This window comes from Euprymna scolopes, chromosome 40 (assembly GCF_053919585.1).
Source record: "Euprymna scolopes isolate OS-2025 chromosome 40, ASM5391958v1, whole genome shotgun sequence".
Classification (NCBI taxonomy): domain Eukaryota; kingdom Metazoa; phylum Mollusca; class Cephalopoda; order Sepiida; family Sepiolidae; genus Euprymna; species Euprymna scolopes.
The window spans coordinates 25,901,597-25,928,838 of NC_136521.1; the positions used below are offsets into that span (position 1 = coordinate 25,901,597).

The 27,242-nt window shown below is 33.6% G+C and overlaps 1 protein-coding gene across 3 annotated transcripts in view; it reads left to right on the top strand.

The window, feature by feature from the left end:
* The window catches only part of LOC145265442 (putative ATP-dependent RNA helicase DDX47), a 66,139-nt gene extending 39,325 nt beyond the window's left edge, over positions 1-26,814 (top strand). For all 3 annotated transcript variants that reach the window (XM_080121289.1, XM_080121290.1, XM_080121288.1), the window contains 6 exons: positions 6,698-6,814; positions 13,190-13,336; positions 15,275-15,351; positions 23,260-23,391; positions 24,476-24,605; positions 26,688-26,814. In XM_080121289.1, the coding sequence (XP_079977415.1) occupies positions 6,698-6,814; positions 13,190-13,336; positions 15,275-15,351; positions 23,260-23,391; positions 24,476-24,605; positions 26,688-26,792 (708 nt within the window). In that variant the 3' untranslated portion in view covers positions 26,793-26,814. The remainder of the gene's footprint in view (positions 1-6,697; positions 6,815-13,189; positions 13,337-15,274; positions 15,352-23,259; positions 23,392-24,475; positions 24,606-26,687) is intronic.
* Positions 26,815-27,242: the final 428 nt, after the last annotated feature.

A 27,242-nucleotide genomic window follows, 5' to 3' on the forward strand; every position in this document is an offset into this window, starting at 1 on the left:
TTGTTGTAATTCTTGTAAAGTTTCCCAATAGATGTCATACACTTCAACAGAAAAAAAACAACTCTTAATCTTATGTCTAACCCTAGATACGAGTAGCAAGCCTCCTCCTAAAACCTTAGCCCTAACAATAACACTAAGTCAGTGACAGAGCTCCTCACCAAACAAAATTCCTCGGTAAGCTACATATAAGCATCAAAAAGAAGACTTTTCCGTAAAGAAAGTGCACATGGTTCATGGTTAATCTCCTCAAAAAAAAAAAAAAAATTTTGTCAACTGTCCTAAAATGCTAGAATGGTCTCAAAATGCTAAATTATTTTACATTAAACTTTTATGAAACCAACCCCCATTGTAAATTCTAAAATTACTTTTATTTTGTTTCTATTAAGTCTTCAGGATGTTCACACATAATTTCCCTTAGCCCTATCATTAACCCAAAATCAGAGTGGCAACCTCCCCACCCTCATAATTGCATAAAGACCCTCTTAAAACCACACATATCGCCTTTTAGAAAAAAAAACCACTGCCATAGAAAAAAAAAAAAAAAAAAAAAAAAAATTGGTTAACTGCCCTAAAACGCTGAAATGGTTTTAAGATGGGAAATCATTTTACATTAAATTCCAAAATAAGTTTTGTTTATCTTTCATTAAAGTGTTCTCACATAATTGTCTATAAAGGTAGAATCACATATTTTGGAGAGGTGGTCAGATGGGGAGGGGTAACAGAAGGTATTAATCTACAATAATACCAAAGAAATATTGCAATATATTCATTTTTAACCAGTCTTGGATTTCGATTTCAGTTTTTGGCACATAAAATGCATTACAATTCAGTTTTGAGTTCTTTAACTTTTCTTTTAATGGATACATGACGTTTTTAAGGAATTGCAGCATATTTATGTGCATTTACTGCAGATTATTTGGAAACCATTTATTTCTGGAGATTTTCGGTTCCTTGCACAGAAATACACTTGGTTCCTTGCACAGAAATACACTTGCATAGCAAATTTCATTGCCTAATTTTGTGTTTTAACAAAGAAAAGCATTTTTACTGAAAAAGTAGTGCAAAAAGTGTGACAAAACGCATATGGTCTTAAAGAGGCAAAAATATCCAAACATAATTGGATTTAAAAAATTTAAAAAGATTCTTTCTTAGCTTATCCAGCTCTTTCTATGTATGCCATTATTGAAATATGTTAAGCCATTTCAATTTTTTCATGTGTATTGCTAGTTAAATGTTGATGGTGGTTGCTATCGCTGCTTGTTGTGTTGCTTGGGAAAGTTCCAGGGGCTGCTAATTTTTATATCTAGGCAGCACATTTCTTTCAGATCCAGAGAAAGATCTTTTCAGCTTATGCTTGCTTTGCCGTCTTGTATGGCAGTAAGACTTGGGGCCCCAAACACAACCTGAAAGAGAGTCTCATATATTAGGGTATGTCCTGTACGAGTGTCCTGCGTAACAATACAAGCCGGGAGAATTTGATTCGGGAGAAGTATCCTATGCAGAATCTCATGACTATGAAATTAGCAGTATCTCTCCATGTTCTCGTAAGTTATTGATTAATAAAAAGAAAATATGTCGATCGTGAGATATTACAGTTTATATGACATGTTATCTTAGGTTCAGATCAGCACACAGTTGGAAAAAATGACAGAACACCACAATTAATGATTTATATATAGAAAATGTTTTTATTGCATAATAGGGTTCAATACCCCCAAACAAAATCTTCACATAATACCTAACGGGCCAAAAGAGGGTCAAACAAAAAGAAATCGGTAAAACATAACCATACCTTTCTCTTTTTCTTTATAATGTATACACATTATATATGTATATTTATATACACAAAAATAAGAAACATATTCAAGCGTAAGTGTCCTAAGAAATGAATTCAATTGTTCATTGGGATGGGAGTAGCAAACACAAAATATTTAACTGATAAAAACATGCAGTACCCGAATGGATTAAAATACCCCCTGCCCCCAATTATTTTTAGTTCTGTTCTCTGACAATTCAGTATATAATGACAGTCTGGTATAATCCAGTCTTTAGTTACATTAGGAGCAAAATAAAATATTGAGGCTGTTTGGGGGAACTAAATTGATCTCTGTGATATAGCAAAAGCTATACTCCTCCTATATCACAGATCAATTTAGTTTCCCCAAATTCCCCCTTCAATATTTTATTTTGCTCCTAATGTAACTTGCTAGATGTCGCATCCCTATCATTTTACCTTGCGTCTTCTCTCCTCTTCTGATGAGAAGTATTAGGTTTCGAAATACCATGGTATAAAGATTTCTCTTACGAAATAGTGCCACAGTTCTTCCTATCCACTCTGAAATTTATGAGTAATAATAAATTTCAGAACTCCCTAAATTTCCGTGGGTGGTACGTCAGTCAGCTGTTTGCGATCAATGATCCAATGTTCCTTTGTTCCATCAGGAACTCAGCGAAGCAATTCATTTTTTCTGCCCAGTTTCTGTGGACTGCGTTGAATTCTCATAATACCAATGTATTTAACCATAAAATCAATCGTTAATCTCCCTCTATATATATTTGTATACTATAAAGAAAATAATTTAGAGAATAGCCATTTAATATTGGCTTTTTGGTCAAAATCGTAGTACAGCATCTGTTCTTGTGCTATGCTTAACCTATTCTGTCCTTGTTCAATGAAGGGGAAATCCCTTTAGACTTTTTTTCTGAGAATCAATTTAGTTTTTCAAAAATACTCTTCAATCAACATCTCAGGAATGTTTGATATAATAAATAAGCTTTTCGATAAGGAATTTACTTGAATAATTTTTTTTTTTTTAATTATATTGACAATTAGATTAAAGATTCAGTTAAAATCTTCCCATTGTTTAAAAAAAAAAAATGATTGACATTTTATTATGTAGGTTTATAATGGTGACTGAAACCTACAGACTGCGGGTGCTAAAATAAACAAACCTAATTTTGTTTGATTTTTTGAGAGGCACATTTTAACAAGAACATATTATTTAAGTATTGCATTTAATTCACTAAAATTGCCTGATTGTTTCTTTGTTTGTTTTATAAAAGTTTTCCACTGCGACCAACAAAATAAGAACGTGTCTCCATGTGACCACTTTAAATAAAATTTTGGGTAAAAACAATAGCAATTAACTTTTAAAAAGCTAACCCTAACACTTAACTGTAGAGAGAGTAAAATATGCTCACCTCATGGTTTTACCAACAAAAAGAAAAAGAGATATGGCAAATTGCATTGTGGTGCCTTTTTTCCCTGCATTCATCTGCAAGCTACCAAATCACCCCCTGGCTATGGAGGGACAACAACGCAGTGGCACTTACGAAATAGTACCACAACCCTACACCTGATTGATTACCCTTATTGAATAAATGAATAAAATCTTTCTCTCTCTCTCTCTTTCTTATATATATATATATATATATGAAAATGGTTCATTTGGTTAGCAGTCACCAAATTTCATTCTATATGCTCTTAGCTAATCACTTGCTTCCAAGTTTTTCTTGGCTGACCAACCTTTTTGAGATTTAGAAATGGACTATCCAGCAATATGAACATTCCACGTGACCATACCAATATGATCAATTCATCCTTAGGATAACCTGTGCAAGTGTGATGTTGTCAGCAAATCCTTTAACCTAATGTATTTGGTTTGTGATCATAGATCTGTCATTGCACTGCAGACAGGTGAAAGAGAACTGGTCAAGACTCCGTATTTACTGTCATGCGTCATGGCACTCCAGACACAGCTGCTATACAACTTGTCCTCGTCAACCCGTGATGTTATTCACACAATTTTGCTTAAACTCTTGTGCCTGCAATAGTGGAAATTCTTACTTTTTAAGTTTTATTTTGTTTTTTTATGGTTGAATTGTAAATAAGATTTGCCAAATAACAACACATAACAAATACTGTCATTTTGTTTTTTTATGGTTGAATTTTTTATTTTATTTTTTTTATTTATTTATTTTTTTTTTTTTACACAGTGATCACGACTTATCAAGGCCCGGAAGCCACTCAGGGATAAGGGTCATTGCAAGTACATTACGTTAGTGTGGAGATTTGATGAAGTGTTTAATTAAGGGGGCGGTTCATTAGGAATTTGTTAACATTGGACTTGAAGACATCCAAGTTGTAGTCCGGTGGGAAGCAGGCAGACGGAACAGAGTTCCACAGGCGTTCAGTTCTAAGAAAGAAGCTTTGTTCATGGAATCCGCGTTTTGATTTAGGCACAGATATAGAGTGGGGGAAATTTTTCACAGTGGATTCAGCTAGACGGGTGTTTTTCGTGAAAGATTGGCGAGGGGGGACCAGAGATTGGAGTTCAGACGAGCACCTGCCATGGAAATAACAATAAAACAAGGATAGGCTCGCAACGTCTCTTCTGTGGGAGAGAGGTTGCAGGGTAGAGAAAAGGGCATCCCCCACCAAGCCACAAAGTCTATTTTGTACTCTGTCAAGGCAGAATAGGCTGTTTTTAGCAGCTCCTGCCCAGATATGGCAACAGTATTCCATCCTTGGACGTACTTGGCTTTTATATAGATAGAGAATTGCATCAGTAGTGAGATATCTTCTGGAGCGGTAGAAGGATCCCACCATCTTTCCAGCGACCTTGGCAACAGACTTGATGTACGTGTTCCATTTCAGATCAGGAGTAAAGGTCAAACCCAGAAGCTTGTCAAAACACGGGGCCTCACCCAGATGAGAGCCATCCATCACAACTGATGCCAGATGGGGATCAGAGCGTTGATGATGTAAGGATAGGAGTTTGGTTTTGGATGCATTAAAGGTAACCAGCCACATCTTCCCCCACTGAACCACACGCTCGAGATCAGAGGAGAGAGAATCAGAGAGAACTTTGTCATTTACAGCCTTTGATGTGTTGCCTTAGATGGTCGTGTCATCAGCATAGATGTCAACGAATGATTTAAGTATGTGTTTAGGGAGGTCATTGATGTAGATCAGGAAGAGAGTTGGGCCTAGGATTGACCCCTGATGGACTCCAGCATTTATATTGCAGGCCTCCGATTTTTGTCCATCTACCACTACTCTTATGAGCCTATCGGAGAGAAATGATTTAATGATTGAGAAAACATTTCCAGTTATACCGTAGCTGGAAATCTTGTGAAGTAGACCCTTATGCCATACCTTGTCGAAGGCCTTTGATATGTCAAGAGCAATTGCCCTAGAAAGGAAGCCTTTGTCAAGAGATTCACTAATCCTGTGGGATATAACCGTCAGCACATCTGCGGTAGATCTTGCAGAGCGGAAACCATATTGTGTGTCAGTAAGGTTATTCCTGCTGAGGTGGTTGACTATTTCTCTATTTAATATGGATTCCAGCAACTTACTCATAACACACAGGAGACTTATTGATCTGTACTGAGAGGGAGATGACTTATCACCTGAATTCTTAAATACAGGGCAAACTGATGAGGTCTTCCAGGGAGTCGGAAAGCACTTCTTAAGGCAGCGCTTAAATAGTTTCGTAAGTATGGGAGCAAGTTCTGGTTGAAGCTTTTTTAACACTATAATTGGGATGCCATCAGGGCCAGTTGCTTTACTGAAATCTAGGTTCTTGATTAGCTTGGCAACCTCATGCACGGATATTTGTATGTTACCTAGCTTGTTCTGTGTTATAGGAGGAAATATGGGGAGTTGATGGCCTTCATCGCATAGGGTAGAATTAGCTGCAAAGTTCTTTGCAAATAGTTTGGCCTTGTCTGACGCTGACGAGATGACCTCTGGTCCATTGATAATGGTTGGGATAGAACGCACACTTCTGTTCAGGATCCTATTTGTTATTTGCCAAAACTGGTGGGAACCAAGCCGCTGATCAGCTACCTTGGATTTAACAGACTGGGCATATAACTCGCATTTTTTATTACTCTTTTACAGTGGTTGCTGGCAGTCCTGAAAGCAGCTTTAGTCTCAGTGCATCTATTACGTTGGTAGCTATGGAAAAAGTGATTTTTGTGCGCGATAACAGCAGCACATTCTGGGGAGAACCATGGCTGGCTGTTAGGTTTTTGTTGGAATTTTTTAGATGGTATGAATTGGTCTATGCTTACAATTAAAATCCAATAATTAACTATTATCAATTTGTAAAGTCGGCTTAATATTAATTTACATTCGAGTTTAGATAATTATTCAAGGTTTTACTTTAGGAGGTTCGTTTTCATGAGTAACTGTTTCTTTGCACTGTATTATATTTCGAATGTACTTGAACATAAGGCTAACTATATTAGATGGTTTGATCGGCCAGCAACGAAACAAGCATTTTCAATACAGGCAAGCTTGCAGTAATAGTATATATTAAGTATACTACTTAAATAAAGTCCTAAGTTTATCTACTCTAATAGAGAATAATTTCCGGCATTTTTTTAATTTTTTTTTTATCGTTAGTTTCCGGCATTTTGTTTGTTTTTATCGTTTACTTTGTAGCATGGGGGGGGGGCGGATAAGACAGGAGAATACAGACAATACATAAATAAAACACGAAAAACAAATTTAAAAACAAGGTAACATAAAAAACATTTAGGATTAGTTTTTAAAAAAATAAGATTTGCTAAATAACAACACATACCAAATGTCATTTTGTTTTTTGTTTTTTTTTTATGGTTGAATTGTGAATAAGATTTGCCAAATAACAAATGTCATTTTTTTTTTTTTTTTTTTTTTTTTCAGGTTGCTAAATTGCAGCGGGCAGCCTTAAAAAATCCAATCCGCATCGAAGTTGCTACCAAATACACGACTGTTGATAAATTAAAACAATATTATTTGTTCATCCCAGCAAAATTCAAGGTTAGACATTTTAGATGTCTCCATGCATTTCTTCAGTTCATCTGTCATGTTTGAAATAACATTTTATTTGGTTCAACTTTTTTTTATCTATTTACTTAAAAGAAAAATCTATCTTGATTTCACCTATGAATCATATGAACTGTTGATTTTTTTTTTTTTTTTTTTTTTTTTAGAGATGTGATTTTGCTCAATATTTTGTCTGGCTTGATCTAATAATTATATATATTTTCACTTGTTCACCTTCAAAAAGGTATATTTCCATTTAAGGGCAGGGAGCTACTGTGATGGAGATGTGGTGGTGGGGGGGCTGCAGAGTGTTCATTAGAGCCTGTCTAAGAGGCTAATGGTTGATGCACTGTTCTAGATGTGGTAATAATACTGCATGTATGGGTAAATAATGGTTCAATAGAGATAGGGTACAAGTGATTTCTAGCCTTTTTTTTTTTTTTTTTTTTTTTTTTGCAGCAGACTTGGCAGCATCTTCTATATATTTGTTCCATTTCATGTTGCCTGAGGATGCTGGATCAACGAGTTTGAATGTTTCACTATCAGGAAGGGTACTTTTTGGCCATGACACTCGGTGGTTGGAAAGATTTCTTATAGTTGTTAAAAGAAAAAAAAGTTCTATTTTGGTAATATAAAATTTGACCATTTCTACACCCATTCTACTTCAGACTGGACGTCATTTTCTAAAAATTTAGCCATTGCCTTGCTTCAGCATTCAATTTATCCTCCTGCCAGGAATAATGTGCTTTCATCAGCAAAAACATCTCAGATGCGATTATATTGGAAGAAGTAATTTCTGGTGCTACCAGATCAGGCTGTCTAGTGACTTCCTGAGACGAAATGCACCTACATTAAACTTCTGTTTTTGTTTTCTATTCTCTTTTGTAAAACTTAATGATGTTCTACAAAAACAAAAATAACAGCCCCTTTCCCCTCCCCCTCCCTTTTTTTTTCCTTCCCTACTTCCCAATCCCATCAGTAGGGCATTAGAATACACCGACTGTCCCTCTGCAGAGAGTAAAAGCCTCTCAAAGGGGCCACCTGTTGGCTGTGGATGGCGACCCGTAATGACTCGGAAAAGGATCTTGGTGGCTGAACAACTGATATCTAGGGAAATTAAAGATATCAGTTGCAACACTCCACTTTGGCCTCGTACAAGGCTAGACGAGCGGTCGGAGGGGCCCGATCCGATCAATCGGCTAGTTATGTCAAGCCCTAACACATCTACTTTTCTATCAATTTCCTGTAAATCGTAACAAATCCAGTTCTACCCTGTACCACTATAAACTATATACATATTTTCCCCTCTTTTCCGTGTGTTAGAAGGTGGTGGCTAGGGTCAAATGTGCCAAATGATTAAAGTCATGACATGGCTGTATAGTGCCGGAAGTTACCACAAATGACTTCGATTGTATAACTAAAGGATTATGGGTGCTCATGGTTCCCATTTGGAATATGTATACTGTTTATGTAGCCCTGGTATGACAAGGCGAATGGGTTTCCCCCTTAACCTGCCCCAATATTGGACTCCGAGGTGGGTGGGGAGCATAAACAATGAATTTAAAATATATATATATATATATATATATATATATAATTATTTTTTTACTATAATATGGCCAAGTATAAAAACTCCAAGCGCCAACACATCGACTCTGATAGTTCAGATAATGAACTACATCAAACATCCTCAAAATTTATTGTATTGGAATCCACCGAAGAAACCAAAACAACTGATCTATCACTGTTTATTATACATAAAATTATATCGGCATATATTACCCCAAAAAATGTAAAAGCTTTAAAAAATAAAACCCTACTGGTGGAAGTGGAAAGAGAAAAACATGCCACTTTTCTCCTAGGAATGAAAACTTTCCACAACATAAATATCAAAACTTATCCACACAAGAATCTGAATACATCCAAAGGTGTAGTAAAATCGAAAGACCTATCAATGTGCACTACTGAAGAGATAACAAAAGAACTTAAAAACCAAGGAGTAATAAACGTTAAAAGAATTACAATAAAAAAAAATCAGACTATACATACGAACACTTACATTATGCAGGTCGATAGACCCACTATCCCAAAAGAAATCAAAATTGGGTTCAACATTGACAAAGTTGAACCCTTTATACCAAACCCACTTCGGTGCTTTAAATGCCAGAAGTTTGGGCACCATGAGGATGCATATAGGGAACGAGCAGTGTGCAGCAGATGTGGCCAGAGAGATCCAGACCACACTGTCAATGACTGCAATCTTGATTGCAAATGGGCAAATTGTAGAGAAACCCATCCTGCTTATGCGGAATCTGGAAGAAAGAAAAGGAAGTAGTGTCAATAAAACATACCAAAAACATCTTCCTCGAAGCCAGGAAAATAGTAGATGGATACATGATGGAAAAGACGTACTCTTAAGTCACCTCAAGTTGTATATCATCCAACATCACTAACCAAAACTCCAAATACGAAATACTAATAAACAAATTGTTACAATTGGGACCAAACGACTGGCCCAAATTTATAAATGAAATCAAACCAAACCTATCATCAAAAATTAATCATCCCATTAAATCATCAACTAATGTTACCAATGAAACAAATTCTCAACCAAAATCAAAGAAAACAAAATCAATCAAAAGAAAGACCACAAAAATCACCAGTACATAGTGCAGATGCTGAAAAAGACAAAACTAGGGAAAAACAAAATCAGTTAAAAGACCACACAGGTCACCAATATGTCTTCTCCGTGGTGAAAAAAAACACACTTGAAAAACAAACAAGATACATCTACCAAAAAACAAAATAATATAAAGAAATTACCACAAACAGAAGCCACTACTACTACTACAAATAGATTTACGGAATTAGAAGACATGGAAACTGAAGTTACTCCTCAAACCAAAAAAAATCCTCATGAATTACAAGAAAATCCAATGGAATTGCCGTGGATTGAAGGCAAATTACAATGAAATTTTATTGCTGCAAACCAAATTTAATCCTTTGGTTATTTATCTCCAAGAAACCTTCCTTAAGAATTAGGACAATTTGAATATAAAACACTATCAACAATATAACTACATTCATAATGCAGGACTTAATAATACTGCAACCCTTTTCCTCCTCCCATTGCAAAACCCAATCATATTCTGCAAGGCAGAGAACAAAAATGACAAAATCCACTATAAAACAACCAAATCAAAAGCTACGAACTAACGATAGAAAATACAAGGAGCTTGAAGAATAAAAATCTCATATAAAATAACTGGATACAACATCGAATACTATTCCCAAAATAACTGAATTCAGTATTAAATAACCCACAAAGGGTTGATATGCCATTAAAAAAAAAAAAAAGTAATTTATAAAGATTCTGAATACTATAAGTTCAAGTATCAACTGTGACGTAATCCTCCATTGTGGAGCTTTAGAACTATGCTGAGGTAGTTTATCATTCCCCGGGTGACGCCAGATAACCCAAGGATTTAGAATAAAATAGAGAAGATATATATATTGTATTTCATGTTAAAATAGATATTGTTTGAAACTAGAGAAATATATTTTTGCAGCTAAAAGTTGATGACAGGAAATTTCACGTATAACATTGTGTGACCTTAGTGAACTCAAGGTCGGATGTCAGAATTGACATCTGGCCTTGGAAATCGTGAGACCTAAAATTCAGATTTCAGGTATGGGAATTGTGCCCACGCAGGAACCTGGGATTTTCAATTTCGTGGCGAAATCTTATTGGCTGGGGGAGAAGTTTCCACTCCATCCACATACCTTACTATATATACGACTGTCGTGCTAAAATTAGTTGGAGTTGGGATTCGAGAAGAACAGACCGTATAGAGACGTGACCCCTCCACCTTCCTCATCCAACCATCTGTCACTGTCTGAAGAGAGTTGCAACTCTGAAAGTGCTTACTAACACCGAATGATATTTGTAAAAACAATTGTACATAAGTTGTGAAAATTAACACTGTAAATTAGACTACATGAGTTGTCTTCCTGCCTGCTACTTCGATATTCGCTTTCAGCATACCAGATTTCATGTAACAATCTCAGAAGACTAGAAGACACGAGCCAAGAATTCAGATAGACAGAAGTCCTAGCCACCTTCTCTTGAGTGAGGGGTTACACAACTCTTTGAGGACCTTTGCATTGATATTTGGATGTGCGTCGAGAATGACCTTTTGTTTGCATGATGATTAGTTTTTGTTTACCACAAGATCATATGAGATTGTCTTTAAGATTTGCTTCTCACATCCATCATATCATTTTCATAGCATTTCTCTTCATGCTCAAAATTTGTTCCGATGAATGCCATTGCAGATCCATTTTATAAGACAAAGAACCCACCTTGTAAATAAAAAAGAAATTAAAATTTTCTTGCATATTTTTATAACCTTTTAGTTTATTGCTTAATATTTGCTAATCACATTTTTAATATAAGATTAAAAGTGTACATTTCAGAGAGAGGGGTGTATACCACAATATGAAACTTTTTTTTTTTTTTTTGATAAATTCATAATTTGTGTACATTGATATAACATCAAATTTTATTTGTGTGTGTGAAAGAGAAAGTGTTTGCATTTGATAAACATAATACAGTAATAGGTTGAGAGATGACACCGAGTTTGTATTCAAGAAGTATAAGACAATAAGAGATGAATGCAAACCCGGATATGGAGGAAAAAAAAAAAAAATTGCTACATGTTATCATTAGAGCACAGGGTGGAGCAGGTGTTAGAGTGAAAAGTAGAATTAGGACTGGATGGAATAAGTTCAAGGAATTTTGATATTACTAACACGTAAAATTTTATCACTGTCTATCAAGCAATGTGTAGGCTGTATGATGTATAGAAGTGAAACCTGGCCAGTAAGGGTTGAGGACATGTGTTGCATGAAGAGAAAAGCTATGAAAATGATATGATGGATGTGAGAAGCAAATCTTGAAGACAATCTCACATCAAATGAGTTCAATGGAAGATAAAATCTGGACAGTATAAGTAGATGTATGCTTTGATGGGTATGGCCATGGTGAAAGAATGGATGAGAGTTCTGAGTTAGATGTAGAACAGTTGTGGTAGGAGGTTCAATTCACGGGTAATGACTAAGGGAAAAATGGGAGAAAGTGATAAAAATGAGCTTGAGAGAAAGAGGGATAAATAAAGGCCTGACCAGAGATGGGTTGGTTTAGAAGTCAATTTCTAAAAGCCATTCAACATATGGCAGCATGTAAAATGGACGTTAAACCAAATATAATGATTTTAAAGAATTTTTAAGAATCATAATATAGTCACAACCTTTCGGTTGTGACTATATTATGATTCTTAAAAATTCTTTAAAATCATATTTAATTTAGAAATTCCGATGTTTCAGATTTGCAGTAAATTTGATTCATAGTCATTACAAATCAATTATGCTAGATTCCCTGAATTTCAATTTCTTAAGACAACTTAAGCTTTAAATGTTAAATATTTTCTAGAATCAAAATAATGCAATTAAAACTCTAGACGTAAGGTTTAGTATATTGATTTTAATCTTTAAGAGGATATAAAAGTGGTGCAAAACTCTCATTAAGGAATTTTATTTGTTCTAAAGTTCTGTATTCTTTTAATGTCTAAATAAACTCAAATGCTTGGATTTTAACAGTATCTTAACAAAGAAAACAATGCCTCAAAATTTAATCGATAAAAGTTGAACTAAGATCAAGTCCTTCAAATACCAATGAATACTGCAGATATTAACTCCTCTCCATGGTTACAACTTTTATAATATTTCCACAAATGTGATTTTCTATTAACTAGTCAGAATTGTTACTATCTTGAGATGTATAAAGGTATTACTGGTGAGATTCACACTCTGTTACAATTTAAATCTGATGGATTCCTTTTATTCAGATTGCTAATATTTTTTAAATGCAAACTTTAAATTTTTGCTTAAACATGTTTAATTAAACCTGATGTCTGAATTGTACTGATTAATTAATGGTCCTCGTATTCAAATGTCTATTATTTTCTAAATAATAGTCTTTTAAGCTCTGTCTTTGATGCATCTGTAATCCATTTGGAATTCCACTGGACTATTAGTGAAATGTTTCAAGGATAAATTTATTAAGTCCCTTCACCAGCACTTATAAAAAAAAGTTATTGACATATGTACACTAAAACTTTGTTGATCTTGAATTTTTGGAACTTGTATACTTAAGGACTGTCGTAATTTTGTATCTTTCTTATATATATAACTACTGATTCATAATGTCCATAGTATAGACTGGTTATAGTTCTGTTTATTTATCTTTTTTTTTTTGGTTTGTTTATGTATACATATTGTAATTACTTTATTTTTTTTTATTTCTACTAGGATGTTTATTTAACCTACATTTTGAATGAACTTGCTGGAAAATCTTGTATCATTTTCTGTGCTACGTGTGTTAATACACAACGTATAACTTTAATGTTACGCAATCTTGGTATGAATGCGATTCCTCTTCATGGACAACTTTCACAGGTAATTTAACTTTTAATTTCTTTTTTAAGTAAAGGTAAATATATATATATATATATATGTATATATATATATATATATAGAGAGAGAGAGAGAGAGATAGATATTGAATTTTTTTCTTGATTTCTTTCTTTCAGCAATTTACATAGTGAAATTTACAGCTATCGGCCAACATCATTTACTGATGTAGATGTTTTTTGTTCTTTTTTTACTTATCAGAGATCCTGCTAGAAATTAAAAGCATACCATATTATCCTTTTTGTATGTCTGACACATACTTTAATTTTCAAATGAAATAAAACTAAACTTTATAGGTTGATTGTAAAGGGTTGAAAATCTTTGTCATTTTACCATTAATGATTATTTAGATTAGATTTCAGATGTTTTATAGATAATATTTTGGAAATTAATTATGGATAAGTATAGCATTAAACAATGTATGCAAGTTGTGAAATTGTTTTACCAAAATCATGGGTCAATTGTTTTGACTCAAAGAACTTATCAAAGAGCAATGTCAAATGGCCACCATGTTCCCCAGACTTGACTAACCCTGACTTTTTCTTGTAGGAATATCTTAAAGAAAGAGTCTTAACAAATTCCAAACCCTGCAAAAATTGAAAGAAAACATTGAGAACGAAATAAGGGAATTAAATCATAATCCAGAGATTCTGCAATTTGTCATGAATGTTTTGGAAAGAGCACAAATATGCAAAACTGAAAATGGACAACGTTTAAGACATTATTTTTCATAAATAACAATTGTTTGAATTTTGGATTTTTTTTTTTTTTTTAAATTTCCCAATATCTTAGTCAGATTGTATTAAAATTACAGAATGGTATCATCAAAAATAAAGAATCCATTTAAGTTCAAACCCTTCAGTGACTTTTGGGACACCCTGTACAAAGGTTGGGCTGATTTCTTGCACTAATGTCAAGGTCAAACACCCATATCTCAAGTTAATTCAACTTTACACAATATGAACACCCTTTTTTTTTTCTTTTTTCTTTTTTTGTATATATACTTCTTAATTAACTAATTTGCATATTGTTTTATAAATCAGCTTTTAGTCAATTTTGTTTTTTATTTAATGGTTATTTTGCTTTTAACTGATAGTTTTATTAAGAAATATTTTTTGATTTTGTAGAACAATAACCATTCCACAACATAGTAATGTGCTGGAGCACTGGTTGAGAACCACTGCATTAGGCTGTTTGGAAAACAATGACTGATTTCCAAAACAATTCTTTAAGACTCATTGAGACTTTTCACCTTAACAATAAGTCTAATGGTCAGACACCATTGAAATGCTGATGTCAACATGTCTAAAGCAGACATTTCTAACATGTTGACATGCTTTTTTTTTCTTTGTAACAATTGCTTTTGAGTGTTCATTGTCAAGAGCGTATAGTCATTTTTACAGTGTTTATCTTCAAGACTCTTTATTGCTACGGAAGTTCTGAAATCACCTTTGTATTAGCCAATCACTTAAAGCCTTTTCTCCCCATATTTGTTAATATTTGAGAAGCAATATAACAGTTTGAACTCGTAAAACACTTGTCCAATGTATAACCTAAAAGTACATTCAGTGATGAGACCCTAACTTGTGAGTGTGAAATCACCTCCTTCATTATCATTACTTCCTATCCTAAGCCACTCTGACTCAGAAGTAGTACCTGTCAGAGCTCCATTTGAATAGAAGCTATCGTTTACAACTCGATTTGAACTATCAAGATCAAAAACAGCTTTGTAATGGATACAATTTACTATTAAAATCGCTAAGAAATATAGTTTTTCTATGCTACAACTCAACTCTCTCACTTTCTCCAACTACTCTGTGTTCCTCTTTAAACATCATCGCAATTTAAAATGAATCAAAGCAAATGAGATTTTATCACTCAAAGTTGGCACATTTTAATAGTTGTTCTTTTTATCTTATCCAGGCAAAAAGGTTGTCATCACTCCACAAATTCCGAAGTAAAAACAATTCTATATTACTCGCTACAGATGTTGCTAGCAGGTATGTTAATTGTACACTTGTGTGTGTGTTAGCTAAAAATGTTGGATTTTTTTTTTTTTTTTTTTTTTTTTTAACTGAAAATAATTTATAAATTATTTTGTTTTTTTAATCATTTCAACTTTTGGTATAAAATAAAATAACTTTGAATGAATTTCATTAAATCTTTGATATGAAATGCTACCTAAAATGATATAAATGAACAAATGTTTTTAGTTTAATGTTTTAATAAATAAATGTTTTTTTTTGTTTGTTTTTTTTTTTAAATTACATTTTCACCCTAAACAAGGCACGTTGCCACTTTGATGTAGGGGGCTACTATCAGGGACCTAAGTTCCAGGGGTACTATGTAAGGAGTTTAGCAGCAAGATGTCTGTTCACATTACACTTGAACTTCTGCATGTCAGTACAGTTGGGGAAGCAGGAAACCGGAAGAGAATTCCAAAGTCCTGCAGTTCTGGGGAAGAAGCTATTAGAGCAGAAGGATTTCTTACATCTGGGGATCTCTACTGTGTAGGGGTGGGACTTTGCTGCTTGTCGGTATTTTCGTCGAGGGGGTACAAGTGCTTGTAGTTCGTCAGAGCATCCACCATTAAAATACTTGTAAAACAGGCAGAGGGATGCAACATTTCATCAGTGGGACAGGGGCTGAAGTTTAGATGACAGTTCGAAACCTATTAGGTTAGCGACTCTCTTTTGGACCCTGTCCAGGAGTGAGACTAGTAGCAGATGCACCAGCCCAAATGTGACAGCAGTACTCCGTACATAGGCGAATGGTGGCTTTGTAGATGTACAGAATACTTTCAGGCATAAGTAACTTTGTAGCACGGTAGAGATAGCCCACCTTCTTTGCAGCAGCCTTAGCAGTGATCTCAATGTATCTATTTCAACTCCTGTTTCCTGTGAATGTTAAGCCACGGAGCTTGAACGAAGTGCTCTCAGGTAAAATATCTCTAGCCATAGCTATTGGTGGTTGATAAGGTTTCATGTAATTATTAAAAGAAACAAGCTTTGTCTTGGCAGCATTGAATGTTACCATCCATTTATGACCCCATTCCACTACAGACTGAAGATCTTCCTCTAGGGTTTCGGTCATTACCTTAGATATGTGCTCATTAGTTTTCCCCATGTGTCTGCTATAGAGTGTGGTGTTGTCAGCAAATTTAATCATCTTGGAGACAATTTTATCAGGTAAGTCATTTATAAATATCAGAAATAATAAAGGTCCAAGGATCGATCCCTGAGGTACACCCGCATTTATATCAAATTTTTTTTACATATGCCCATCGAGAACAACCTGGATTCTTTTCTCATTTAAGAAGGATCTAATTATTCTAAGCATTCGTCCAGTACCATAGGATTTTATTTTCATGAGAAAACTATCATGTCATACCCTGTCAAAAGCCTTAGATATATCTAGGGCTACTGCCCTCCCCTCTCCTCCCCTGCCTTATCCAGTGCTTGGTATAAACGTTCAGAGATTACAGTTAGAATATCTACAGTGGAACGGGCTTGCCTACATCCATATTAGTGGTCTGACAGAAGTTTAACAGCTGTAAGGTGGTGGACTAGAGATTGATTAATTAAGGACTCAAATATTTTGAAGAAAAGAGGGAAGAGGCTAATTGGGTGATAATTTAATGGGTCAGTTCTTTCGCCAGAGTTTTTGTAAACTGGTACCACAGAAGCAGTTTTCCGGCAGCCAGGAAAGCAAGATTCATTAAGGCATTTGTTAAAGAGTTTAGAGAGAACAGGAGCGACCTCAGCAGAGCATTTTTTTTAATAGCACAGCCGGGATGAGGTCAAGTCCACATGCTTTTGAGGTGTCTAGGTTTTTTTATAATATCATGTACTTGGGAGGGCATGATCTTTTATATCATCTAGTGTGGCTTCTGTCCACAGAGGAAAATTGGGAAGGGAATGGCTTGATGGGTCCAAGGTAGAGTTTGAGGCAAACTGACTGGCAAGCATGTTAGCTTTCTCAGTTGCTGTGCAAACAACCTCATGATTGTTTGATAGTGGTAATAATGTCATGTTTGATAGTGGGGATATTGCCCATTATTTACTACACTGTTGTAGATTTTCCAGAAATCGTGAGTTCCTAATTTTTGCGCTTCAGTGCGTTTCCTGGTGGTTTCAGTGTATTTACTCTTAGCTGTTGCTACTTCTTTCTTGCAATTATTTCTAGCTTCTATATATTTTTGTCTCTTTGTACAGGGCTTATGCTGGATAAATCTATGGTATGCATGTTGCCTCTGAGCAAAGCCAGCTGTGCATGTAGAAGTAAACCATTCGGGAGAGTGGAGTTTACTACAGAACTTCCATGTAGGAACATGTGCTTCAATTGCTGCTTTGAACCATTCAGTAGTCTCATTTGCGCACTATTCTGCTGGAAGAGAAAAGCTATTTCCTTATATGTGCATAAATAATATGTAAAAAGTTTAGTTTGTTTATTGAAAGTTTAAAAAATTTCATTGATACTTCCAAGAACTTTAATACCAATTTTTACACCTTTTACAGCAAACACGCACTAAAAAAGTTCACACACAAGAGTTCCATGATACCTTGTGCATTTAACAACAGCACACATTTGCATAACACAATGCAAACGGATTTTACTTGCAAGAATAAAAAACAAGCAGAAGAACTTTTGTTCTCTGATGATGGATCTGATACAGTCTGAAATTAAGAAATATTTCAAGTCAAAAAAAAAGAAAATTTGAACGATTTTTCTTTTTTTTTTTTTCTTTTAAAAAAATTTTTGCATCTTAACGTGTTCCAAAAATAGTTTTGTCTGTTGATTCAAAGTTTTTTTAAATTGTTAACAATACTTCCAAGGGCTTTAAAACCAATTTTTATACTTTTATTTATATTTTTTACCATACAAGCGTTTCCACCATATTAAATCCTACATTATTTTTGTTTTTACCTCTCCTTTTTTTAATTCTTAGATATCTGCCATTCTATTTTCTAAACTTAATTTTTAAGATTTCGAGGAGGATAATCATTCTAATCAAGTGCCAATTCATTAAGTTTCCAGCACAGACTGTATCAGCATTATTATTAAAATTCCTTTTTCTTTTATGTAATTTTTTGTTTTATTGTTCAAGCAATTTGTATTTCTATATCATGTAGATCATTATGTTTAGAATCATAAATTCAGATATATTTTATTTTAATTTCTTTCTTTTTTTCTTTTTTTTAGAAAATAATTAAAAAATCTGCCATGTATATTATTTTTTGTTTGTTATGTATACATGCACACATTTTTGGTTGAATTATGAATAAGACTAGTTGTTTTTAAAAATTCACTTCTAAAGTATTTGTGAATTCAACAAAGCAAACCTTTTTCTTCACAAATGATAGAAAACTTAAAATTTGCATGAAAAACAATGTATCAAATTATTATGGTATAAGATCTCACTTGGATTGCTATCCGAAAAATTCCTGTGACATGAAAAACATTCTAATTTTTTTTTTACGTTTCAAATGTATTTGTTCAGCATATCAACTTTTTTTATTTAAACCTGTATAAATAAAACAGATGTGTGTGTCTGTAAATATTTAACTGATAAACTCTGTAACTACTGGTTACATAACACTGAAATTAACAGGAAATGGTAATCATACACCAAGGATGGTTTATATTGACTAAAATTTTAGTTTGGATGAATGAATAATGCATACAGAAATATGTCAGCAAGTTGAAATGCCAAATGTTCATTTCAATTTGCCAACAACTTCTATGCATGCCCAAATTCAGTTAATTTCTTCAAGTCGTTTAATATTAAATCTTTCTTACCTACATCTTAATACCTACATTGGTAGAAGAGTGGAGTGCTAAATGTTTTGGTTTCGATTTTAACTAATGCCTTCCCTAGATGAGTTCATAATTAACGGATACCCTAATTTAACATCTAAATCTGACACCCAAGATTGCCATGGGCATGGAATATGTGCCTACATTAAGGATGGCTTCCCGTGTGGCAGGGATATCTCTTGAGAAGATCCTAATTTACCCTATATGTGCTTCAGAGTTGCACTTGCTAACACCACTGCATTTATATTTGCCCTCTATAGGCCCCACAACAGCGGAGTTACTATCTTTAAGAGCATATGAGAAAATAGACCACATACTGTCTTCACATCCCTCAGCTAACATCCACATCTGTGGTGACTTCAACGTCCATAACGTGGAATGGCTGACCCATTCAAATAAGACAGATGATGAGGGGAGGTTTTGTCATGATTTTGCCATTGCCTATGACCTCACTCAGATTGTTCGCGAACCCACCTGTGTGCCCGATACACCCGGTCAATATGCAAGCCTCCTAGACCTTTTTCTCTCAACTTCCCCTGAGCTATGTTCATGTTCCGTTCATCCTCCTCTAGGATCCTCCGACCACTCCGTTGTATCAGTTAAGATAAAAACGAAATGTAAGAAGCCCCCAGATGTACCCCTCCACCGTACTGTATACCGATACTCTATGGCTGACTGGGATAGCTTCCGTACATTCATATCTGATTTACCTCTGCACTCCATGTTTAAAAAGGAAGTGTCCTCTATAGTATCATATCTGACCGAATGGTTAATTGTAGGCATAGACCAATTCATACCATCTAAAAAATTCCAACAAAAACCTAACAGCCAGCCATGGTTCTCCCCAGAATGTGCTGCTGCTATCGCGCACAGATATCACTTTTTCCATAGCTACCAACGTAATAGATGCACTGAGACTAAAGCTGCTTTCAGGACTGCCAGCAACCACTGTAAAAGAGTAATAAAAAATGCAAGCGAGCTATATGCCCAGTCTGTTAAATCCAAGGTAGCTGATCAGCGGCTTGGTTCCCACCAGTTTTGGCAAATAACAAATAGGATCCTGAACAGAAGTGTGCGTTCTATCCCAACCATTATCAATGGACCAGAGGATCTATGCGACGAAGGCCATCAACTCCCCATATTTCCTCCTATAACACAGAACAAGCTAGGTAACATACAAATATCCGTGCATGAGGTCGCCAAGCTAATCAAGAACCTAGATTCCAGTAAAGCAACTGGCCCTGATGGCATCCCAATTATAGTGTTAAAAAAGCTTCAACCAGAACTTGCTCCCATACTTACGAAACTATTTAAGCGCTGCCTTAAGAAGTGCTTTCCGACTCTCTGGAAGACCTCATCAGTTTGCCCTGTATTTAAGAATTCAGGTGATAAGTCATCTCCCTCTCAGTACAGATCAGTAAGTCTCCTGTGTGTTGTGAGTAAGTTGCTGGAATCCATATTAAATAGAGAAATAGTCAACCACCTCAGCAGGAATAACCTTCTTAGTCACACACAATATGGTTTCCGCTCTGCAAGATCTACCGCAGATGTGCTGACGGTTATATCCCACAGGATTAGTGAATCTCTTGACAAAGGCTTCCTTTCTAGGGCAATTGCTCTTGACATATCAAAGGCCTTCGACAAGGTATGGCATAAGGGTCTACTTCACAAGATTTCCAGCTACGGTATAACTGGAAATGTTTTCTCAATCATTAAATCATTTCTCTCCGATAGGCTCATAAGAGTAGTGGTAGATGGACAAAAATCGGAGGCCTGCAATATAAATGCTGGAGTCCCTCAGGGGTCAATCCTAGGCCCAACTCTCTTCCTGATCTGCATCAATGACCTTCCTAAACACATACTTAAATCATTCGTTGACATCTATGCTGATGACACGACCATCTACGGCAATACATCAAAGGCTGAAAATGACAATGTTCTCTCTGATTCTCTCTCCTCTGATCTCAAGTGCGTGGTTCAGTGGGGGAAGATGTGACTGGTTACCTTTAATGCATCCAAAACCAAACTCCTATCCTTACATCATCAACGCTCTGATCCCCATCTGGCATCAATTGTGATGGATGGCTCTCGTCTGGGTGAGGCCCCATGTTTTGACAAGCTTCTGGGTTTGACCTTTACTCTTGATCTGAAATGGAACACGTACATCAAGTCTGTTGCCAAGGTCGCTGGAAAGATGGTGGGATCCTTCTACCACTCCAGAAGATATCTCACTACTGATGCAATTCTCTATCTTTATAAAAGCCAAGTACGTCCAAGGATGGAATACTGTTGCCATATCTGGGCAGGAGCTGCTAAAAACAGCCTATCCTGCCTTGACAGAGTACAAAATAGACTTCATGGCTTAGTGGAGGATGCCCTTTTTTCTACCCTGCAACCTCTCTCCCACAGAAGAGACGTTGCGAGCCTATCCTTGTTTTATCGTTATTTCCATGGCAGGTGCTCATCTGAACTATAATCTCTGGTCCCCCCTCGCCAATCTTTCACGAAAAACACCCGTCTAGCTGAATCCACTGTGAAAAATTTCCCCCACTCTATATCTGTGCCTAAATCAAAATGCGGATTCCATGAACAAAGCTTCTTTCTTAGAACTGCACGCCTGTGGAACTCTGTTCCGTCTGCCTGCTTCCCACCGGACTACAACTTGGATGTCTTCAAGTCCAATGTTAACAAATTCCTAATGAACCGCCCCCTTAATTAAACACTTCATCAAATCTCCACACTAACATAATGTACTTGCAATAACCCTTATCCCTGAGTGGCTTCTGGGCCTTGATAAGTGGTGATCACTGTGTAAAATAAAAAAATAAAAAGCCATCCAAATAATTTTTTTTAAATCTTTTGAAAGCAGTACTATATATTAGGTACAATATCATATTCAATAGAAAATTGGCTCTGTAATAGTAAATACAAAATCTGCATGAATTAAAATATCATATTTGAGCATATTTTACGACCCAGTCAAGGCTGCTCCTCCCCATGCTAGTAATAAAAATATTTTTTACTTTTCCTAAAATAAATTCTAATTAAATGACCAATACTTTTATTTATTTTTAAGTTTCAACTAATTTTACCTGCCTGGAGCAAAGTGAAGATATTTTAGCTTTTATTTGTTGGTACATTTAAGAAAAAAATTAGTTGTGAGACAGCTATTTTTGTGTTCTTCAATTAAAAATGTAAGTTATTCCTCTTGTTAGTTTTTATTTTATTTATTTTTGTTTGTCATAATTGAATATTACCAGTTGTCGAGAGAAATTACATTATTTTTTAAACAAACTGCAACGAAGTATATATTGCCAATAACGTAATATAATAACTATAAAAAATTAGCTAGTTAGAATCATTTTATTTATTTATTTAATAATTTTAGGCCGTCTTTCATATCAAAGATCCATATATATAGTTTTTGTATGGTTATGAACATGTCTCCAAATGCATGGAACGTGTTATGAAATAATATTCAAATGCTAAAAAATTGTAATTAACAGTAAATATTTTTATAAATATATTCTTGAAAATGTTTAAATTCAAAACAACCAATTTTATTTTTATAGTTATTTATTCAATAAATTAAATTGAAGTATTGTTTTTTTTTTAATAGAGAAATGTTGTCATTTAAATGCTTTCAATTTTTAAATACCAAAATGCTAATGTACATTTTTTTATGCAAATGATTGCATGTATATTATTTCCTATACGAGCATTTGATGTCTCTCAAGTTCAGTCAGGCAAAGAAAGCCATTTGAATATCACCTTGCCCATGATGTCACAGCCACATGGACTTTCTCCACCCTTTCCCTCAATATACAATACAAATAATTCATTTGTAAATCTTCACATCCTTACAATAATTTCATTGATATAAAATTAACCATCCATCAATGTATGTCACTCCATTGTTATGCAGAGGATCTCTATCCTTTCAGTTTTCAAAAGAATTGATTCAGTACTGCGTTCACTTCACTGTAGTTCATTTTGTATTTACAGGTCCCAAGTTTTTATTGCATACAAACACCAAATCTCCATTATATTTAAGTATTTAAAAAAAATCTTTTTTGTTTTGTTTTTTATAGAGGTCTGGATATTCCACATGTTGATGTGGTAATGAACTTTGACATCCCATCACGTTCCAAAGATTATATCCATCGAGTCGGAAGAACAGCTCGAGCTGGTAGAGCAGGCAAATCTATCACATTTGTCACACAGTAAGTTTTTAAAAAACTAGCAAATTTTATTTTACTTTTTTAGAAATATGAAGCAATAGTAATAGGGTAAAAAAAAAAAATAAAAGGATTTGTGCATTGTCTTTTCATCAGAACTGTGATTTTAGCTTTCTGCAACCATTTTTGTTTTGTTTTTTTCCTATGTGCTTTTGCCCACCCCTTCTTTTCACTATGACAATGCACCTGCTCACAGAACTCTAACTATCTGGTAGTTTTTGACTGAGAAGAATATTGATATACATAAACAACCTCCCTATTCACTAGATGTTGCTTCCTGTAACTTTTACTTTCCTTCCACCCATACTCAAAGTTTAAGGACATCAAGAGAACTCATTTTGAAAGTGAATTCCTTCCAAAAGACCATAAAGTGAGAGCCAATGGGAGAATTCTGCTGTATCATCCTACTATTGCTAAAGAAGTCTGTGTATGGAGGCTCAAAATTTTCCATAATCAATTCTGTACAAAAAGAAATAAAAAATATAGTCAGGGTTTTCTTGAAGACAAAGTAAAAAAAAAAAATGGTAACAGCTAAAAATTTTGAACAAATATTATTTGCATTATCCTATATATGAGTTGCCTATTCATGTGGCATGGGAAAGATTTGAAGTTTGATTTCGGTTACAGAAAGATGTAATATGCAAGATCCTCTCATGCCTTTTCTGGAGATTGTTCAGAAGCAACTTCCTTACTAAAGATGGATAATAACAAAAGTGTTCATGACTGTACTATCAACTGAACAACAACATTTGAGTAAGAAATCTATAACAAAGATAATAAAAGAACTCTTCTTAATAAGCTTCATTTAAGTTTTTCAATTTGTTTCTCACAGGAGGGAACTGAAGTTTGCCAATTGATGAAACATAAAATTGAAACAACTGAACTCTAACTCCTCAATCATTGTAATATTGTCACAGTATGTGAAGCTTTAAAACAAAAAAGATGTTTTTTCTGCAGGTGAATTTAAATAAAAAATTTAATTTTAGAGACTTGCAAAAAATGAAAACTTAAAGCACAACAAATCTTGTTTCTGTTTTTTTTAGTCAATGAATGTTATTCATTTTTCTAGATATGATGTTGAGCTATTTCAAAGGATTGAACAACTTATAGAAAAGAAACTTCCTTTGTATAAAACAGAAGAAGAGGAAGTTATGGTTCTTGCAGAACGGGTGGCCGAAGCACAAAGATACGCAAAAATTGTAAGTATTTCATTATTTTATATTTTATTTTTCTCTTTACTCAAGGGAAGTTGGAGAAGGGTTTCTTTCACTTTTTTCCTTTTCTCTTTTTCTTTTCTAGTCCATTTTCTTTCTTCATTTTTTTTTCTTTTCTTTCATTTTTATCTTATAGAAACATAGCATTTTACGTTTGCTTAAATTTTATTTTAATTCCATCTTCAAACTATTTAGAGTGAACATCATACAGTGATGAAAGTATTGCCTGTTTTTCCAGGATTTCAGATTTTAGCACATGGTAAATATAATTGAAGACTTCAAATTAAGAGAAAAGACTCTGAAGAATGCAGATTTGATGATCAAAAGTCAATTAAAACAACCCATCAACATAAAAGATGAAAAAGGAAATGATTAAGCAGCAAAAACTATTAGAAAAATACAAACTAAAGTTTTTAAAAATGTCCAAAGTATGAACTAAAATATTCTGAATCTTTTCAAATTATTTTATATTTTCAACATAGATTATAATATTACAAATATTTTCAACATAGATTATAATATTACAAATATTTTCAGCATAGATTATAATATTACAAATATTTTCAACATAGATTATAATATTACAAATATTTTCAACATAGATTATAATATTACAAATATTTTCAACATAGATTATAATATTACAAATATTTTCAGCATAGATTATAATATTACAAATATTTTCAGCATAGATTATAATATTACAAATATTTTCAGCATAGATTATAATATTACAAATATTTTCAGCATAGATTATAATATTACAAATATTTTCAACATAGATTATAATATTACAAATATTTTCAACATAGATTATAATATTACAAATATTTTCAGCATAGATTATAATATTACAAATATTTTCAGCATAGATTATAATATTACAAATATTTTCAACATAGATTATAATATTACAAATATTTTCAACATAGATTATAATATTACAAATATTTTCAGCATAGATTATAATATTACAAATATTTTCAGCATAGATTATAATATTACAAATATTTTCAACATAGATTATAATATTACAAATATTTTCAACATAGATTATAATATTGCAAATATTTTCAACATAGATTATAATATTACAAATATTTTCAACATAGATTATAATATTACAAATGATCTTCATTTTTAGTTTGTTATATATGTACTGATTTCACAATAAGTTTTGTTACTAAAAATTGTTTTGTTTTTTTTGTTTTCAATTGAAATTTATGTAAACTTTGAAACACAAATATCACCAAAACCCACTATTTTATGTTAATTTCTTTTTCTGATTCCTTCCTAGTAAAGTTTCACATAATCACCATTTTAATATCAATACAAATATTTTTTTTAAATGTCACTTTCATAACATAACTACATTATTTATTTGTGATGGTTTTTTAATGCTGAAAGCATTCTCACAGCATTCAAAAAATCCACAAAACCACTTGGAGATGAATGATTCTATAAAATCATCCAAAAATATACATTATAATGGAATATTAATGTTATGGATAAAAAAAATCTTTAGAAATTGATAAACAATATATTTAAAAAAAAAAAAAAAGGTTAGTTTGCCCATGTCATCAAAATTGACAGCATTTTTTGTTTTGTTGTGTTCATACTTATCATTTAAGTCAGAAAAAAATAATTGTCATCCTATTACAAACAATACTAATACTCCAAGATAGATGCTAGTGATGCTTAGCATGGTGTCACTTGGCATCACATAGCAACATAAGCATCACGATTAGAAATTACATTTAAATAAAGAATTTAATCTATTCCTGGAAAAAAAAAAAAAATAATAATTAAACCAAACTTCCATTTCTTCCCAATTTAAAACTTTTCAAACTAAATTTTCTCATAAAATAATTATCTTGTTTACATTATAATAAATACTAATACTTCTATCAGCTGTTGCTGCATACATTCACTTGAATCTGTACTGAGTTACGTCCCTTGCACACAAATTAATTGCTATTTGTACATGCAGATATTGAAAGCAGAAAAAGAATGTATATCATTATATTAGTGATAATTATTAGATAATTTTTCTTTCTTTCATTTTAGGAACTCTGTGATTCAAAAATCGGCAAGAAAAAAAGATCTAATGACCAGGACACAGAAGATGGTCATGGAATGAAACAAAGATTGAAAAAGAAGAGAAAACGTTAAATAAAAAATGTTTTTATTTTTATCTGGTTTTAAGATTTATTTCTTTGCATCTTCATACATTTTCATGTAATAAAAATATAAAAAAAATATACTTTTGATAGTCCTGCATCATTACTAGATACTACTCAAAAAGTGCTGTATTATCTTGGTACTGATGGCTGATTTAAACCTGAGGTCTTACCTAATTTAAGATGTTTCATGGCAACTTTTTAAGTTGCTTCATTGTATGGTAGGAAGATGTCATCTGAGTGTTCAATTGCAATCTTCATTTGCTTCAGGCATCTGCGTTCTTTGTTCAATGGTTTGTCATTCAACTGCTAATCAAGTTGTCAATCAACAGCAGTTGATTGACAACTTGATTAGCAGTTTTACTCCAGCCATTCTTTGCTGTGATTGGTTAACTGCATTCACTTTATTTAATTTTTCCAGGCTACTTTGTTATGGATCATG